This window comes from Clupea harengus, chromosome 3, assembly GCF_900700415.2.
Source record: "Clupea harengus chromosome 3, Ch_v2.0.2, whole genome shotgun sequence".
NCBI lineage: Eukaryota > Metazoa > Chordata > Actinopteri > Clupeiformes > Clupeidae > Clupea > Clupea harengus.
The window spans coordinates 12484944-12504943 of record NC_045154.1 but is presented as its reverse complement, the minus strand read 5'-3'; the positions used below and the strand labels follow the sequence as shown (position 1 = coordinate 12504943).

General features: G+C 41.9%; 1 protein-coding gene across 1 annotated transcript in view; it reads left to right on the top strand.

Annotated features, from left to right (window-relative positions):
• The window catches only part of otogl (otogelin-like), a 117760-nt gene that overhangs the window by 73545 nt on the left and 24215 nt on the right, over positions 1-20000 (top strand). Inside the window, exons 40-44 of the mRNA XM_042707416.1 lie at positions 256-445; positions 2290-2507; positions 6121-6262; positions 6767-6952; positions 16000-16218. Of these exons, the coding sequence (XP_042563350.1) occupies positions 256-445; positions 2290-2507; positions 6121-6262; positions 6767-6952; positions 16000-16218 (955 nt within the window). The remainder of the gene's footprint in view (positions 1-255; positions 446-2289; positions 2508-6120; positions 6263-6766; positions 6953-15999; positions 16219-20000) is intronic.

Below are 20000 nucleotides of genomic sequence, written 5' to 3'. Positions count from 1 at the left end.
CATCATCATCATCACTGCACTATGACCTTAATGATACACACACACTCTTCATCATCATCATCATCATCATCATCATCACTGCACTATGACCTTAATGATACACACACACACTCTTCATCATCATCATCATCACTGCACTATGACCTTAATGATACACACACACACTCACACACACAGACACACACACACACACACACACACACACACACACACCTCTGCAGGCTGAGCTGAGTGTCTGTTGGCTCTGCCCCCCAGGTGTCGGTGAACCTGCGGACGGCCAGGCTGCCCTTCAGCAGGCACCTCCTGCACATCGACGACACGGGCACCACGTACGTGATCCAGACGCCCGGCGGCGTCAGCATCCAGTGGTACCACAGCACGGGCATCATGGTGCTGCAGTACACCGCCCCGCTCAACACCACCACACCCACCAGGGGGCTCTGCGGTGAGGGGGGGCGTGTGGGGGGGGGGCGGCGTGCTTGTGATGGGTGGGATCTTTTCAGGAGATTCTTAAAAAGTCTGACTGGAAGCTGAAAGCAGATCAGACTGTACATCGTGTCTGCAGACGCAGAGTTTAGTTCAGTCACCTCAAACAGGTCAAATAATAGAGTTTAGTTCAGTCAAATAATAGAGTTTAGTTTAGTCAAATAATAGAGTTTAGTTCAGTCACCTAAAACAGGTCAAATAATAGAGTTTAGTGCCTCAAACAGGTCAAATAATAGAGTTTAATGCAGTCAAATAATAGAGTTTAGTACCTCAAACAGGTCAAATAATAGAGTTTAGTTCAGTCAAATAATAGAGTTTAATTCAGTCAAATAATAGAGTTTAGTTCAGTCAAATAATAGAGTTTAGTTTAGTTCAGTCAAATAATAGAGTTTAGTGCCTCAAACTGGTCAAATAATAGAGTTTAGTTTAGTCAAATAATAGAGTTTAGTTTAGTCAAATAATAGAGTTTAGTTCAATGCAGTCAAAGATTAGAGTTTAGTTCAGTCAAATAATAGAGTTTAGTGCAGTCAAATAATAGAGTTTAGTTCAGTCACCTAAAACAGGTCAAATAATAGAGTTTAATGCAGTCAAATAATAGAGTTTAGTTTAGTCAAATAATAGAGTTTAGTTCAGTCACCTAAAACAGGTCAAATAATAGAGTTTAATGCAGTCAAATAATAGAGTTTAGTTTAGTCAAATAATAGAGTTTAGTTCAGTCACCTAAAACAGGTCAAATAATAGAGTTTAGTGCCTCAAACAGGTCAAATAATAGAGTTTAATGCAGTCAAATAATAGAGTTTAGTGCCTCAAACAGGTCAAATAATAGAGTTTAGTTCAGTCAAATAATAGAGTTTAATTCAGTCAAATAATAGAGTTTAGTTCAGTCAAATAATAGAGTTTAGTTTAGTCACCTCAAACAGGTAAAATAATAGAGTTTAGTTCAGTCAAATAATAGAGTTTAGTTTAGTGCCTCAAACAGGTCAAATAATAGAGTTTAGTTCAGTCAAATAATAGAGTTTAGTTTAGTTCAGTCACCTCAAACAGGTAAAATAATAGAGTTTAGTTCAGTCAAATAATAGAGTTTAGTTCAATGCAGTCAAATAATAGAGTTTAGTTCAGTCAAATAATAGTTTAGTTTAGTGCCTCAAACAGGTCAAATAATAGAGTTTAGTTCAGTCAAATAATAGAATTTAGTTTAGTCACCTCAAACAGGTCAAATAATAGAGTTTAGTTCAGTCACCTCAAACAGGTCAAATAATAGAGTTTAGTGCAGTCAAATAATAGAGTTTAGTTTAGTCACCTCAAACAGGTCAAATAATAGAGTTTAGTTTAGTCAAATAATAGAGTTTAGTTTAGTCACCTCAAACAGGTCAAATAATAGAGTTTAGTGCAGTCACCTCAAACAGGTCAAATAATAGAGTTTAGTTCAGTCACCTCAAACAGGTCAAATAATAGAGTTTAGTGCAGTACACACACACACACACACAGGGTCAAACAGGTCAAATAATAGAGTTCAGTTCAGTCACCTCAAACTGGTCAAATAATAGAGTTTAATGCAGTCAAATAATAGAGTTTAATGCAGTCAAATAATAGAGTTTAATGCAGTCAAATAAATGTTTGGGTTCACCAGCATGCTTTAATGTGTGTGTACTTCCTTCTGTGTCTATGTTGTAATGTCTGCTTACGTCTGCCTGTGTTTGTGTGTGGTGTGTGTTTTTCTCTTTCTGTGTGTGTGTGTGTGTGTGTGTTTGTGTGTGGTGTGTGTTTTTCTCTTTCTGTGTGTTTGTGTCTGTTCTCCTCCAGGTTGTTGTGATGGCAACCCTGCTGACGACCTGCGCCTGCCCAACGGGACGGTCCTGCGGGAGGTGGAGGACATCCCAGCGTTCCTCCAGAGCTGGATGGTGGCCACGTCCGAGGAGACGGACTACTTCCGCCGTGTGGGGGACAACTGCACCACGGGGAACTGCTCCAAGTGCTTCACCATGCTCAACCAGAGGCCCTTCTCACAGTGCCACCACAAGGTAGCACACACACACGCACACACACAGAGGCCCTTCTCAGTGCCACCATGTTACAAACCAGCTGTACTGATATGCAACAAATGAAGAACAAACAGAATGGGCTCGTGTCTAGGGGGTTTTAATTAACAAAAAGGCGATATAGAACAGAGAATTTCATTAACAAAGTAGAACGACGAGGAAGGCCGAATAGCGTGGCGGCACGCAGTTGAAGGAGAGAGGCCTTCTGAACGGCGATCCAGGCCTTAAAACATATCGGGCTCCGCCCACGGCTGACAGGCAACACCTGCACACAATCAAAATAGTAGGCAAGGTAACGAACACAATCAAACACACGAACACTCCCAGGCGTACACAGACACATTCATGACGAAAACAAACAGAGAACCGTGACATACGATTATTCCTAACCGTAGACAGGTAGATTAGAGCTAAGGCACCCTTGATAAAGAATTCGCAATGACATTATCGGTGCCGCGAATATGCTTGATCAGGATGTTAAATGGCTGTAATATCAAGCTCCACCGCATTAGACGCTGGTTTGAGTTTCTCATACGGTGGAGGAACTTCATCGGGTCGTGATCGCTGAACACGACAATTTGGTCAGACGCTCCTAAATACACCTCAAAGTGCTGGACCGCTAAAACAAGGGCCAGCGTTTCCTTCTCGATGGTGGAAAACCGCCGTTGCTGGTGGTTAAACTTCTTGGAGAAGTAGCAGACGGGGTGATGGACGTTTTCAGCACCATTATGCAGAAGGACAGCGTCAACGGCCAGAAAGAACGGCTTCGAAAAGCCAGGCGCAGCCAACACAGGAGCAGAACTCAACAATGCGAGTGTAACTACAAGAGTAGCAGCCCACATTGCCAGCAGATACCAATACCCACTTGTAGAGCGCACACATGAACAAATAATGTCACTAACGGCAACTGACTGGACCGTCACTGCAGGACCTTCACTCGGCATCCGTTTCGCACGGACACCCGGGTGACTCTCAACTTGCTTGCCAGGCCTAGTAGGACGAACAGTGCACTCCTCACCCTCAACCTTACAGGCGGGGAACACAGCGGGATGTTGTTGCGCACCCTCAAGAACCACAGGCTCAACAGCCTGGGGAAACACGTTACCACCACCGATATCGTTACAGAGTATAAATGTAAACAAACGGAGTCGATGTAGACATATAAAAGTCGTGTAAACACCTGTATTCACCTTTATTCACATAAAATATTTCCCAGTAACAGAATCCCGAGACTCCGCCATCTTGCTTTGATTTTTTTGATTACTCCCGCCCATCTGCACAACTTCAGCTGCCAATTCTCACACACGTCAAACTGATTGGTTACCGCCTGGTCTGCATTTGCATAGAGTTAAAGATTCGTCAACTTTGGAAGGGAGGCGTCGATGGTTCGTTGCTCGACAGACGGGACATCGTCTCCATTCATTCCCAATGAGAGCGGGACGAATAACGTCCTAATGGAAACGTAGCATTAGTCTGGCGCTCGTTAAGGTAGGTAGCTACCGGCGAAGGAAGACAGTTTTTAAACTCTTCTAATAGGATCAATTCCCGTAACTTCGCCTGGCTGTCTACCACCCTAGCAGAGCACCAGCGATCAAATAGCGTTTCCTTTTCACGGGCAAACTCCAGATAGGTCTGGCGATCGCCCTTCCTAAAACGCCTAAAGCGATGTCTATACGCCTCTGGGACCAGTTCGTATCCCCGCAAAATAGATGCCTTCACGAAGTCGTAGTCAGCACTCTGCTCGACGGACAGTGAGGCATACATTTCTTGAGCGCGGCCAACTAACACAGACTGAACCAGCAGCGGCCAGACATCCTTAGGCCACTTTAAGGATAACGCCACTTTCTCAAAGTGCGGAAAATACCGCTCCACGTCTTTTTCCACAAATGGTGGAACCAGCCTAATATGCCTGCTCGCATCAAAGGAGCCAGTAGTTGCCAGATCAAGTTTATCAGTTCTAGCCTTGATCTCCAACTCCCTGAGCTGCAACTGATTTCCGGCGACTTTTAACCGGATGACTTCCCTCTCGTTGTCCAACTCCTTGTCGCGGACAGAGAGCTCTTTTAGGCGCACCGCCTCCCTCATGTCGACCCGTGGCAAGACTCCCTTTTCGATGAGAAAAGGTAGCAACACAGATTTTATTGTGTGCTTCAAGCGCTTCTCAGTAGCAGATACCTCGATTTTAAATATATCCGCTACCTCCAGCAATTGATCTTTTGTGAGGCCATGGAATGCCTCCTCCGACGGGTCGTCGGCAAATTCTTGCGACATGGTCACAACAAACAAACAAATACACAGTCGAACTGGCTGCAACAGGACGACTTCACAAAGTGGCCACTAAATTCCCTATGAAAATGACCACTAGCCTGCTCAACCGTGCCGAAAAACGCCCCTAACTTAACAGGGATAGACCTCCCAGGTTAGACGCACGAAATGGGCATTTAAACCCGGAAACCCTAGCAGCTCACTAAAGCCTAACCTTTTTTTCGACCTACCTGTAGCGCTGCGATCGCGCAATGTAAACAACTAATCTCTAAAGCGACACACTAAACCGTACCTGTCAATGACTGTGTGGTTCGTGCTGCACCACAACCCCTACCAAAAAACAACAAAGAAACACTGATCCCTCTCGCTGATCTTCAGTGGGTTCCCTGCCCGGTATTGATCCGTCAGCTCGTAGGGGCGCAGCAGACCAGTTGCGTAGCCCACTGCCTCCCCTCGAAGACGCACACGACCAAGTATGACCACCAGAAAACAACAAACTAAAATAATAAAGTGACGGAATCTGCCCGCCCGGTGTCTGCTGATTGAGGTGCAACGTAAACACACAGTCAAAAGCTTCGAGGTACTTACCAAAGTCGCTGCTACTAACGAGGCCTATCGTCTCCTATACACTCTAAAGGTTCTTAAACAAAGGACGAGCCCCCAAATGTTACAAACCAGCTGTACTGATATGCAACAAATGAAGGACAAACAGAATGGGCTCGAGTCTAGGGGGTTTTAATAAACAAAAAGGCGACAATAGAACAGAGAATTTCATTAACAAAGTAGAACGACGAGGAAGGCCCGAATAGCGTGACGACACGCAGTTGAAGGAGAGAGACCTTCTGAACGGCGATCCCGGCCTTAAAACATATCGGGCTCCGCCCACGGCTGACAGGTAACACCTGCACACAATCAAAATAGTAGGCAAAGTAACGGACATAGAAATAAGGTAAAACAGCGGCCCCTAAGGCAGGAGGTAAGGTAGCAAGGTAGCACACACACACACACACACACACACACACACACACACACACACAACCAGATGCCCTTCTCACAGTGCCACCACAAGGTAGCACACACACACAAACACACACACACACACACACACACACACACACACACACACACACACACACACACACAACCAGAGGCCCTTCTCCCAGTGTCACCACAAGGTAGCACAGACACACAAAGACACACATACACACACAAGCAGAAGTTGAGACAATCAAACCCATCAGAGAGTAATGGTTCACATGTGATTTGTGTGTGTGTGTGTGTGTGTGTGTGTGTGTGTGTGTGTGTGTGCATGTGTGTGTGTGTGTTTCAGGTGTCTCCAGAGCAGTTCTGTGATAAGATCTTCGCTGGGGACCTGCACTATAAGGACCATGAGTGTGACTTCCTGGCTGCGTACGTAGCCATCTGCTACACACACCAGGTCTGCATCAGCTGGAGGAAACACAACTTCTGCCGTGAGTATACACACACACACACACACACACACACACACACACACACACACACACACAGACACACGCACACACACACAGACACACACACACACACACACACACACACAGACACACACACACACACAGACACACACACACACACACACACACACACACACACACCTGTGGTCAGGTACTGTAGTGCTATCATGCAGTATGCCTATGCAGGGGTGTGTTGTTTGTGCGGGTCTTTGCAAATGTAATTTTTTTTGTGTGTGTATGTTATTTGTTTGCCTATGTGTGTGTGTGTATACATTTATTTGTGTTTCTGTGTGTGTGTGTGTGTGTGAATGTATTTGTGTTTCTGTGTGTGTGTGTGTGTGTGTGTGTGTGTTTCTTTGTGTGTGTGTGTGTGTTTCTGTGTGTGTGTTTCTGTGTGTGTGTGTGTGTGTGTGTGTCTGTTTCTGTGTGTATGTGTGTGTGTGTGTGTGTGTGTGTGTGTGTGTGTGTGTGTGTGAGAGACAGCCCTGAAGTGCCCGGCGGGGAAGGAGTACCACCCGTGTGTGAACACGTGTCAGACGCGGACCTGTCAGAACCGAGACTACTATGAGGAGAGCTCCTGCTCCTCCATCAGGGAGGCGTGTGTGTGTACGGGCGGCACCATACTCCACCGCGCAGACTCTGCTTTCTGCGTCACGGAAGAGCAGTGTGGTGAGTGTGTGTGTGTGAGTGTGTGTGTGTGTGTGAGTGCGTGTGCATGTGTGTGCGTGTATGTGTGTGCGTGTATGTGTGTGTGCGTGTATGTATACGTGTATGTGTGTGTGAGAGTGGTGTATAAAGTACCCAAAAGCCATACTTGAGTAAAAGTAAACTTTTAGAATACTACTTGAGTAAAAGTCTTAAAGTATCTGATCTTTACTGTACTTAAGTATCAAAAGTAATTTTCTGATATTAAATGTACTTAAGCATTGAAAGTAAAAGTACAAGTAAATGCTGTTAATAAAAAAAGCAAAGGGTCAGAATTTTGAGAATTATGAAGTTTATATCGACTAGAATATGCATACTTATAAACTGGGCCTTATTTGAACACAATTTTAACACAATAGGCAATACTAAAGCAGCACATTGTAACATTTTGTGAATGGGCAACCTACTCCTGAGTATCCCAAGGTATGCATAAGGCACAACATGAGAGCAATAACCTGGCGATCTGATACAAAGCCATAGCATTACATCAGGATCATCAGTTTTACAAGCAAGTTATCCGTACAGTGACTGTGAAATACTTTCAGCAACATGCACACACATCCCTTGAACAATAACGTTACTAACAGCTATCTTGCTCCACACTGCTACGTTACTGTACTGCAGGGGTCGGCAAGTAACTTGGGCCGCGGGCCAGTATTTTTCCTCGCCACTAGGTGGCACGCTATCGACTAACATTACCTCAGACAAGGCAGCTAGCAGGTTAGCTGGCAAAATAGTCTTACAAACCGAGATGACGATACAAATTTTAAAAGACGTTTTTTCTGACTTCCACAAACAGAAAACACAGCCGATTACCCACGTTGTCATTATTGGTGCACAAAAACAGCTCTCACTGACTGACACCGGTGCTTGCTTTGTAGTAACAAAGTGACTTGTCATTTCTATGAGTGAGGTAACGTTAAAATTCGCTTTATTGAACGTCCTACAAAAGTCCCCCAATAAAAGTGTCATGGGTTTACGATCCATTTAAATTTCATTGATCTAGCGATGTCAATTCAGAGATGCTAGTTATAAACCAACCGACACTTCTCTGTGACAGCCATACGAAGACGTTACGAGCAGGGTTCGTACGGTTATGAAAAACCTGGAAAAGTCATGGAATTTTAAAATGGTAATTTCCAGGCCTGGAAAAGTGCTTGAAAAAAATTAAATCCCAAAAGTTTTGGAAAAGTCATGGAAATTTGTTATATTCATATTTTCAAGGCTATTTACGCTGAGTTTTAAATAATTAATATGCGTTTAAAGGAAATACGCTCAAAATATAAGCAGGCATACGCTCTCATACTAACTGAAAAGTTCGGTGGCCATAGCAACAGTAACTCAGGGAAGCGGACGGGATAATGCCAGGGAAGTCTAGATTTAACCCTGCTTCGCTACAAATGGAAAAGTACATGTCATGGCTTAAAACAGACGAAAACCCGGGACGAGCAAAATGTAGGTTGTGTGGTGGCAAAACATTCAACATTTCAAACACGGGAGAGGCGGCATTAACCATACACGAGCCATGCCAAAGGAAGCAAACAGAGCGCTGCTACTAGCGAAGCTACAGCAACCCCTATCACCACAGCGAGGGCAACTGCTACGCCAAGCAGCACGTCTCTCTTGTCAGCTACCAAGCAGGCGTCGATAACCGATTCTGTAACGAAAAATGAAGTCCTAACTGCGGAGGTAATGTGGGCACTGAAGGTGGCCAATTCGCATTATTCTTTTGAATCATCCGAAAATGCCAGCCTGCTCTTTGACGAATGTTCGCCGATAGCCAGATTGGTCATTCCATGCCAAACGTCCAAATAAAAATAAAAATCTCCCCACTCGACCATCTCAGATTTGGCTGAAAAAATTCAAGGATGTTCATACACTTCTTAATAGGTATAGCCCCAAATATTAGCTCTCTACTCCCAATAGTTTTGTCACAAAATTGTTTTTTTTTTAGCAACTAAGTTATGTGCATTTACAGACGCTTTTTAGCAGCGTTTTCTGAAGAGCCATTTAAAAAGTATTTAAGCTAGCTCCTTCAAACTTTCTAGTGCTAAAATTACAAAATTACACCATTACAATACCATTACTTGAAGAATATGGACTTCCAAGGGTGTGGCTTGGGTATATCATAGTATTAGGGGTGCTTGAATTTGCGCGAAAGTTTTACTCTACACTCTGTGGCAGCATCTTTGAAGGCCTGTGGAAAGCTCAATGTTAAAGCTAGAGACTTGATATTATACACAGACCTTCCTATGTATGCTCTGTATACAAAACTGTCCCTATGTGATGAATGGTCTGGAAGATATTAAAGCTTGAATTGATGAAAACCCATTTTGTGCAAAAAATGACAGCATCTACCAACATGAAACTAACTGTTTTGGAAAGATTAGATATTTGTTCTTAACATATCAAATATTTGTGATGGTGTTCTGCCTCATTTTCTCAAAATTAATTTTGCCCAGCATTCAATGGCCTATGGAAGCATATTCAAATGCTAACAAAATGCACTAAGTTTGACACAGAGCTTAAACTGCATATTTTTGTATACTGTATTCTTTGGAATTCTCATTTAAATACTACATTGTATCACTTTTTCATGTATACACCGAGATTTCACAAAATGTTTGGTCATGGAAATTTGGTTTAAAGTCATTGAAAAGTCATGGAAAAGTCATGGAAATCCATTGGTCAAAATGTGTATGAACCCTGTACGAGAGGGTTGCCTTGCCAGAACAAACAGGAGGATGCTAGATAATATTACTATTTCTAATACGTTTTTGAAGTCATCCAAACGTGGTGGCTCGTCATCGTTGGTGCACATAAATACTGTCTCATCCAGTGAGAATAGACGCGGGCGTTTAGGATTACTAGCCATAACTGTAAAACACACTGTTTCTCCTCAGGCTCTGTCAGTAGTGTGATGTAGCGATAAAAAACTTCAGAAAAGTCAATGACAGGAAACCCAGTTTCCGGTTTCAAAATAAAAGTTAAATGTTAATCTAACCATTAGCGGGGTATTATTTCATGAATTAATGTTGTAGTATAAAAACTGTCTCTTTAAAAAAAACTGCTACGATCGGAATAATTTGACGGGCTCAAAAAATTAACTGGCGGGCCACAATTTGCCCGCGGGCCGCCTGTTGCCGACCCATGCTGTACTGTAGATTGACACCATCCTAGCTAGCTAGCTAGATACCTCGCCAGAGATGGAATAAAGAATAATAATAATCTTTGTAGGTAGCTAGCTTGAAATATTATATACAGATCTTACCCAGCGGTGAAAGAACATGACTAGTCTACAAGGTTGTGCTTTAACCCTCTAATCCCCATAGCGGCCGCCGACGGCATGTTAGAATTTCCCCATAGCGGCCGCGGCCGGCCGTAACTTTTAAAGACACAGTTTTTATACTACAACATTAATTCATGAAATAATACTCCGCTAGTGGATACATGAACATCTTACTTTTATTTTGAAACCGGAAATTGGGTATGCTGTCATTGACTTTTCTGAAGTATTTGTTAACTAAACTTCGCTACTGACAGATGGCCTGAGGATTACAGTGTCTCTTGCAGTAAAGGCTAGCAATCAGAGACGTCTGCATCTGTTCTCACTGGATGAGACCGTATTTGTGTGCACCAAAGACGACGACTCATCACGTTTGTATGACAGTGACGACCATGTTTGAAAAATCAAAATTAAAAAACGTATTAAAAATAGTAATATTAGTATCCTCCTGTTTTTTTCTGACTAGCTAACTCTCTAGTAACGTCTTCGTATGGCGGTCACTGAGAAGTGTTGGTTTACAACTAGCACCAGCCTCATCGTTCTCCAAATTGATAAGACATAGCTAGATCAATGAAATTTGAATGGATTGTAAACCCATGACACTTTTATTTCCCGAGATATGTAATATTTAATTATTGATCTTTGAGGGACGTTCAAAAAAGCTAATTTTCACGTTACCTCACTTGTGGAAATGACGGTCAATTCGTGACTTTCGCAACCTATGAAGCAAGCACCAGCGTCTGTGGGTGAGAGCTATTTTGTGCACAAATAACGACGACATGGGTAATCGGCTGTGTTTTCTGTTTGTCAGAAGAAAATGTATTTTAAAATTTGGATCGTCATCTCAATTTTCATGACAAGTTTTCCAGCTATTTTGCTAGCTATCTACATTGACTGAGGTAACGTAAGTCTGAGGAGTTCGAGCCAGTCAGGAGTTGGTTGATAGCTAGCTAGTGACTGCATAAGCCTCATTACTTACTAAACTGATCAGATTTAGATAAATAACATGTATAGTAAAAAAGAAAACTGTGAAAATGGGTCACTTTTTTTATTCTCACTTCTAATTATTTTTTGTTCGTCTCTACTAGTTATTCAAACCTCCATTCTTTTTTGAGCTGTAAGCTCATGGTAACAACAGTAGCTAAAGACAATCAATAGCAAGATAACCATTTATAATATATTTAAAACCTCATATTGGAAAGGCATTCAGCAGATTATTCGACAACCAGCTAGTAATATGTTGTGATGTTAAATTTTAAGCTGGTACAGCTTTTAAGCTGTAGAAAGCCAATCACAATGAAATCAGTGCTCATATAGGACCATAGTATAGGACATCAATACTACATAAAATGTATAGTAGATGTGCAGTAGCTAGTCCGTATGTAGTTCACACTGGGATATTGAGCCGATGATGTGACAGAAAACAATTGACAGAAAAATGGAGGAAACACTAATGGCTTCCACTGTGATGGCTTACAATAATGGGATAGTTTTTTCTTTTATGTGTCAGGATGTCAGGTGTTCCAGCTCATCTGAGAGTAGAGAAGTGAGTGAGGGTGCTGTGGCAGCAGAGAGGAGTGAGGACATGGGGGAGAGGAACAGCGGAGGAACAGCGAGAGGCCTGATGAGCGTAGGGAAGCTTCAGTAGGACAGAGTAGGTTTCTCACTAAAGGAATTGAAGGACAAAAGTTGTCCGCATACAAGTGGTGGTGTTTGTATAGGTTGTCTGACATAAGATCCATTACTACCCTCTATCCCAAACCAAATAATCATCTGCCACACACCCCTTGTTGCCTATTTATACATTGAATGATAAACAGTATCCTTTCAGGGAGTCATAGAGACACCAGATCTTAATACCCCATCTGACATGTTTCTTAGGCATATACTGTTTCCAAAGTAACATGCCGTCAATTTTAATCATGGCCTCACCTACTGAGAGATTTTTCCATGGTCGAAGAAGTTTTAGGACGTTCTCCTGGAGGACACACATTACAGTTTTTTCCAATCACTTTTAAACTTGTGTCAATACCATGTACACTTTTTCCAAAACTCTTCACACAGTGAGCTTAACAGACACACACCTCAGCATATCAGTTAACCTTTGGTGCAAAATGCACTACAACCACCAAAACACTTCATACTTCACCCAAAAGTGAGTCATGCCGTAACTTTAGCAAATGTTCTCTCTCAGAGTACAATGACCTAGAAAACACTAAACACTAAACACTTGAAGCATTGCCAATTGCATATATAACATGTTGCTGTATCCTCTAGATTGGCATAGATAGTAGGTTTGCATTGCAAAAAGGAGAAAAAACACACAAAGGCAAAAACTTCTTTGGACTACAGTAAATATTGTTATATTACAGTGAACAAACAATTCTAAAATGCTGCAATATGTGTCATTATGCATATGCTAAAATTGCACGTGTTACTGCACTATATAGGCTTACTACAGGACAACAAAAAGGCATAAATATGCTAAGTATTTACTGTAGTATTTCCAATATTTACATACATCAACACAAGATACAGTCTACCAAAGTACTGTAATACCACTAGAATTCTACTGTAGCCCTAATGCTGATCCATTCTGTCCTCTGTATTTGGTGTCAAACTTTGACATGTTTGAACTTCAAATTTACGGTAACATTCTCCTTTGCATTGCATCTTGGAAATACAACAATCCAAGCTAACTATCTGAAGACAGTGTTCATATGTTAGTTTGCTTCTCACAATAGATGTCACTATTGAGTGGGTACATTTATTGTAATTGCATTTTTCAATCACTGTCTTTCACTGATAGCCTATGACTTACATATAGAGCAGTACTGTAATAGTGGAAACAACTCTTCAGGAACAGCTACATCTATGTTTGTCTTCTGTAGAGATAGTAAGAAGTCTGCAAGCCAAAACAACACAATAATCTAACTAAACTTTCTGCTAAAATAAGAATACGTTGTCTTATTCAAGCATATACCTTAATTTGTCTGTCCAAATACAGCATCTTTCCATGTACAGTAATCTAAATTACTGTAAGTTAGGTTTTAAACTGAAAGTTAACTGTTTTGAATAGAGTATCTAAACATCGGCAAAAAATGCTGTAGTTGCACAGCGTTTTGCTGGTAGTGAACCTTGACTGAGACAGGTATCCATGAATTTGGGAAGAAGTGGTCATTGACTGCATTTGTATATAAGCATAGGGGCAAGTATCCACAGTTTGGTTCACATAGTCTACTGGTATGCTCGATGTGTTAAGTGTTTTGGGAATGTGTACATGGTATTGAGACGAGTAAAAATTATTGGAAAAACCGTAAGAACAAACTTTTCCGTTGGTTTGTAGATACCAGTTTTGTGTGGCAAGATTGGCAGGTGTGATAAGTGGTACAGTGGTTAGTGTTGTTGGCTAACAAGTAGCTGACCTGGGCTCAATCCCTGGGCAATGAAAAATTATATTGTAAGTCACTTTGGATATACATTTTTGTTGTAGTTCCCTTTTTGGGTCACTTTGTCTCGTTGATGGCCCATGAATTTCATATGCAGCCGTAATAGTGGGAAAATGTCTTCAGTGACACTTACATCTATATTTTACACACATGTACATTTCAACACAAATGCTGTACTGCAGTATAGTTTGCAGCAAGGCTGCAAACAAACAAAACAAAGATGGAAACTAAATACATTTATGAATATTAGTAAAAAACTAAATCTGTCTTATTTCAAGTGTATAATTTCATTTGTCTGTGAAAATACAGCATCTTTCCATCTACAGTGATCTAAATTGTGTCTGGTTTTGAACTGAAAGTTAACTGTTTTGAACAGAGTATCTAAATATCTGAAAAAATGCTGTAGTTGCACAGCGTTTTGCTGGTGGTGAACATTGACTGAGACAGGTATCCATGAATTTTGGAAGAAGTGGTCATTGACTGCATTTTGTATCTAAGCAATGGAAAAGTATCCCATTTAGTTCACATAGTCTACTGATATGCTGGATGTGTTAAGTGTTTTGAGAAAGTGTACATGGTATTGAACAAAGTGTGAAAATGATTGGAAAAAACTGTAATGGTCTCACTTTCTGAAGCTTGTCACCTGAGTCTGCTATCCTTGGGTTTGAACAGGGTGCGTATCTGCATAACTCCTCATACCTATTTCGTGGCATGGTGTCTGCCACATAGGACACTTGTAAGGCTGGATCAGATGAACAGTAGTCAAGATAAGAGGGTAAATGATGGATACCCATGTGGATGTTTATTCCCACAAACACCTTCACCTCTTCCACAAATGTATTGCACCAGGATGCATTTGAAGAGGCATAGAGGTTGGTGTTTTCCACCAAATTAGCAAAAATGTTGGTTATCTATATGGTTTAGTAGTGTTAATATTTAAATATTAAGTTTAATATCTATTTATGTATTTACAAAATATAAAACAAATACTAATTAAACACATTAAGATGATATTAAATGTAATAAATAGGTCTGCAGTACGGTTCAAAACGTATGAATTTGAACTTTAGGGTGTATGTAAAGCTATGTATTTTAATATTTGTAGATGTCACTAATACATATTTGATATCATATTAACAAACAATTTATGCCCTTTCAAACAAAACAAACTTGTAATTGTAATTTTTCTTTTGTTTTCTAACTGTAACTGTTTGTTTACAGAATAACAAAAAATACAGGAATTCTCTGGTTTTCGCAGTAATATGCTGCAGTGTTCTAGAATTCTATTGGGGTATAGAGGGTTAATGAAGAGGTTGTGGGGTTTCTAATTTTTTGATTGAGACCTGTATGCTTTTTTTTTCGATTATTGTTGTGTCCCCTTCGTTGTTGATCTTAATGTTTTGGATATATCCTTCCACTGCATATTGCAGTCCATTTTGCCTTGATCTGGAGGATATCGCGGAGATATTACTCCAAAAAGAATCACTGACACTGACAGACAGTGTTGTGCATGAGCGAGTTCAAAAGACGTGACGAAGCAACAGTAACTAAGGGGGCGGGGCTTTTGCGAACGTTCAATAGTGCATTAATGTGCGCTAGGACCACTGATTCGCCAAACCTGCTTGCAGTCTGTGTTCTACCACAGTCCCCGTCATTGGTCTCATCATCACTCTCATGACAATTTTTCTAAAGATGATTTGAATTTGTAACGAGTAACGAAGGTTTCAGGGGAAAAAAGTAAAAGTATCAGTTTTCTTTGCAAAATGTAGCGAAGTAAAAGTAAACAGAAATATAAGTAGTAAAGTAAAGTACAGATATCCAAAAAAACACTTAAGTACAGTAACAAAGTATTTCTACTTCGTTACTATACAACACTGGTGTGCGTGTGTGTAAATGTGTATATGTGTGTGTGTGTGTGTGTGTGTGTGTGTGTGTGTGTGTGTGTGTGTGTGTATGTGTGCATGTATGTTTGTTTGCGTGTGTGTATATGTGTATGTGTGTTTGTGTGTTTGTGTGTGTGTGTGTGTATGTGTGCATGTATATTTGTGTGCGTGTGTGTATATGTGTATGTGTGTTTGTGTGTTTGTGTTTGTACAGATGTGCATTCTAGAGAAAAGTTTGGCCCTGATGTGGCCCTGATGTGGCCCTGATGTGGTCCTGATGTGGCCCTGATCTGGCCCTCATGTGGCCCTGATGTGACCCTGGCCTGGTCAGACTGGCTCTAGATTAATCAGGTGTCAGCAGCGCCTCTGTGACGTTCCGTGTGTGTTCCTCAGTGTGTACGGATAACGACGGTGCTCCGCGTGCCGCCGGGGAGGTCTGGAACGGTTCCTTGCGCGGGTGCTGCATGTTCCGCTGTCTGGAGAACGGCAGCGTGGTGTCAGTGGAACCGGAGTGTGAGGACAGGGAGAACCCCGGGCCCCTGTGTGAGAGGGAGGGGGAGGCCGTGGTGAACGTGCTGGAGGAGGGAGCCTGCTGCCCCAAGAAGATCTGTGGTAACACACACACACGCACGCACGCACGCATGCACACACATATACACACACGCACGCACGCACACACACACACACACACACACGCATGCACACACACATATACACACACACACATACCCACACACACACACATATATACACACACGCATGCACGCACACACATATACACACACAGACACACACATATACACACACACACACACACACGCACATATACACACACACACACACACACACACACACACACACACATACACACACACACACGCACGCACACACACACACACACACATATACACACATATAAACACACGCACGCACACACACACGCAAACGCACACCCACACACACACACACACACACACACACATGCTCACACAGACACACACACGCACACATGCTCACAGAGACACACACACACACACATACACACACGCACACATACACACATGCTCCCAAACACACACATGTAAACATACACACATACTCACACACACACAGAGACACACACGCATGTACACACAGGCTCACATACACACACACACACATAAACACACACGCACACACACACACACACATACACACACTTACACACAGACACACACACACATGCGCAAACACACATACACACACAAACATGTAAACATCCACACATGCTCACACACATGTACACATGCAAACACACACTCTCTCACTGTATATTCACATATAGTACATTAGTATATACTAGTGCTGTCAGTTTAACGCGTTATTAACGGCGTTAACGCAAACCCATTTTAACGCCGTTAATTTTTTTATCGCGAGAGTAACGCAATTTTTTTTATATTATTTTATTTATTTATTTATTTTTTTTTAGATTAACGTTCTTTTTGGCCTGGCAAACTGTGTAGTAGGCTAACATTACGGTTTGAGTGAATGGTGAGCGGCGCGATACGGCGAAATGGATGATAAAAAGCTTCTGAATGGAAAGTTTACTTTTAAAAGTTGTGTTGTGCAAAAGAAGCGAGCTTCACTGTTGTCTGAAAATGTCAACAGGCAGCTGGCTGAAAGCAAAGAAGTAATAGGGTTACCTTTTATTGGTAACCTAACTGTTACGGTTCATTGTTTCTGAAATAAGAGGCCTGACTGCTATGTTCCCAGCAAACTTGAAAAAAAGAAAATATTAAGCCATGGTTTAACTGCACTATAGGAGTCCTTGTTTACCTGAAATGTGCACTTTATAATTTTATTTTGTACCGCCAATGTTGGTTTTCAATAAAATAAAACAATTGCATAAAGCAAGCCAATCCACTTTTCCATGTTGATAAGGGCATTAAAATAAAAATAAAATGATAATAATAATAATAATAAAACTTTATTTATATAGCACCTTTCATGCAAAAGAATGCAGCTCAAAGTGCTTTACAGCAAATACATAATATGCACAAAGAAATTACATGCACATAAAAATAGACATCAAAGAAACATAACTCAGATATAGTGCAAAAAATAAATAAAAAATAAATAAATAAATAAAATTATAATTATAGAGATATATTTAATCTAACCCCTTAATATCACCAGTAGAGATTTAAATTAAATTAAATTAAATTAAATTAAATTAAATTAAATTAAATTAAAAGTTTTTATATATATATATAGTGCGAAGTGGTAGCTAGTGAAGAGGTACGTTTTTAGTTTTCTTTTAAAGATGTTAAGCGAGCTGGCTTCCCTGATGTCTATAGGCAGTATGTTCCATAGCACTGGGGCGTAATTGACAAATGCTGCGTCCCCGATTTTCTTACGGCTTTTGCTGGGAACCTCCAATAAACCAGCATTCGATGATCGCAGTGTTCTTGAGGGCAAGTATTTGACTAGGGAGTTTGCAATGTAACTTGGTCCTAGCCCATTAAGAGCTTTGTATATTAGGAGAAGGACCTTAAAGTCAATTCTAAAAGTTACTGGAAGCCAGTGCAGAGCAGCTAAAACTGGACTAATGTATGTACAGTCATGCGTACAAAGCCCGCCCCCGTCCTGCCTTCGGCAAATCGGATCATTCCTCTGTTCTCCTACTACCATGCTATAGGCAGAAGCTGAAACGTGAAAAGCCTGTGATTCGCTCGATACAGCGCTGGACAGAGCAGTCAGATGAGGCACTATGTGACTGTTTTCAAACAACAGACTGGGGAATTTTTCGGGATGCCGCTGTTAACATCCATGAATACACTGAATTTGTATTAGGCTATATATGTAAGTGCATTGATGACGTTGTACAGCGAATGAACGTCAGAACTTTTCCAAACCAGAAGCCATGGGTGAATGGAGAAGTGTCTTCAGCACTCAAAGCCCGTACAGCAGCCTATCATTCTGGAGACCCATGTGAGTACAAAATAGCCCGATATGAACTCAGAAAAACCATCAAGCTGGCAAAGAGACAGTACAGAGAGAAAGTGGAGTCTTATTACACAGGATCCAACACCAGAGACATGTGGAGTGGGTTGAAGACTATCACTGATTATAAAGGAAAGAGCCATCAAGCAGAGGTCTCTGTTTCTCTTGCAGAAGAGCTGAACACCTTTTATGCTCGATTTGAGTCCCACACCAGGTCAGAGGTACTGCTGGAGCAAGACAGCTGCCCTCTCCAGGTATCTGTGACTGATGTGTGCAAGTCATTCAGGAGAGAGAATGTGCATAAAGCTCCAGGACCTGACAACATCCCTGGCCGTGTTCTCAAGGCCTGTGCTCCTGAACTGGCAGAGGTGTTCAGTGACATCTTTAACCTCTCCCTGTCCCAGTCTGTCGTGCCCAATAGCTTCAAGAGGGCCACCATCATCCCAGTCCCTAAGAAACCATCAGTGAGCTGTCTCAATGATTACCGCCCTGTCGCACTCACCTCTGTTGTGATGAAATGCTTTGAGAGGTTAGTCAAAGACCACATTACATCCTGCCTGTCACCTGCATTAGACCCACTCCAGTTTGCATATAGGCCGAACAGGTCTACAGATGATGCTGTAGCTTTGGCCTTGAACACTGCTCTCTCTCACCTGGATCAGAACAACACGTACGTGCGGATGCTCTTCATCGACTTCAGCTCCGCCTTCAACACCATAGTACCATCCAGGCTCATCATGAAACTACAGGACCTGAACATCAGTCCCTCCATGTGCAGCTGGATACTGAACTTCCTGACAGACAGGCCACAGGCAGTACGGCTAGGTAACATCACCTCAACCAGTCTAACACTCAGCACTGGTGCCCCACAGGGTTGTGTGTTAAGCCCACTGTTGTACTCCCTGTTCACCTATGATTGTGCAACCACTAACAGCTCCAACACCATCATTAAGTTTGCTGATGACACCACCATTATCGGCTGCATCAAGAATGGTGATGAGTCTGCCTACAGAGCAGAGGTGGCAACAATGACATCTTGGTGTCAGGATAACAGCCTGCTGCTTAATGTAGCAAAAACCAAGGAGTTGATAGTGGACTACAGGCGGCTGCAGGGAGAACATGCACCCATTCACATCGGGGGCACGGCTGTGGAGAGAGTCAAAAGTTTCAGATTTCTTGGTATCAATATCAGCGAGGATCTGAGCTGGACACACCATATTGGTGTGGTTACAAGGACAGCGAAACAGAGGCTCTTTTTTCTGCGGCGACTGCGGAAATTTGGCATGGACTGCACTGTACTGACCAATTTTTACCGCTGCACCATTGAGAGCATACTGACTGGTGGAATTACAACATGGTTTGGCAACAGCACTGCCCAGGACAGGAAGACACTACAAAGAGTGGTCAAATCT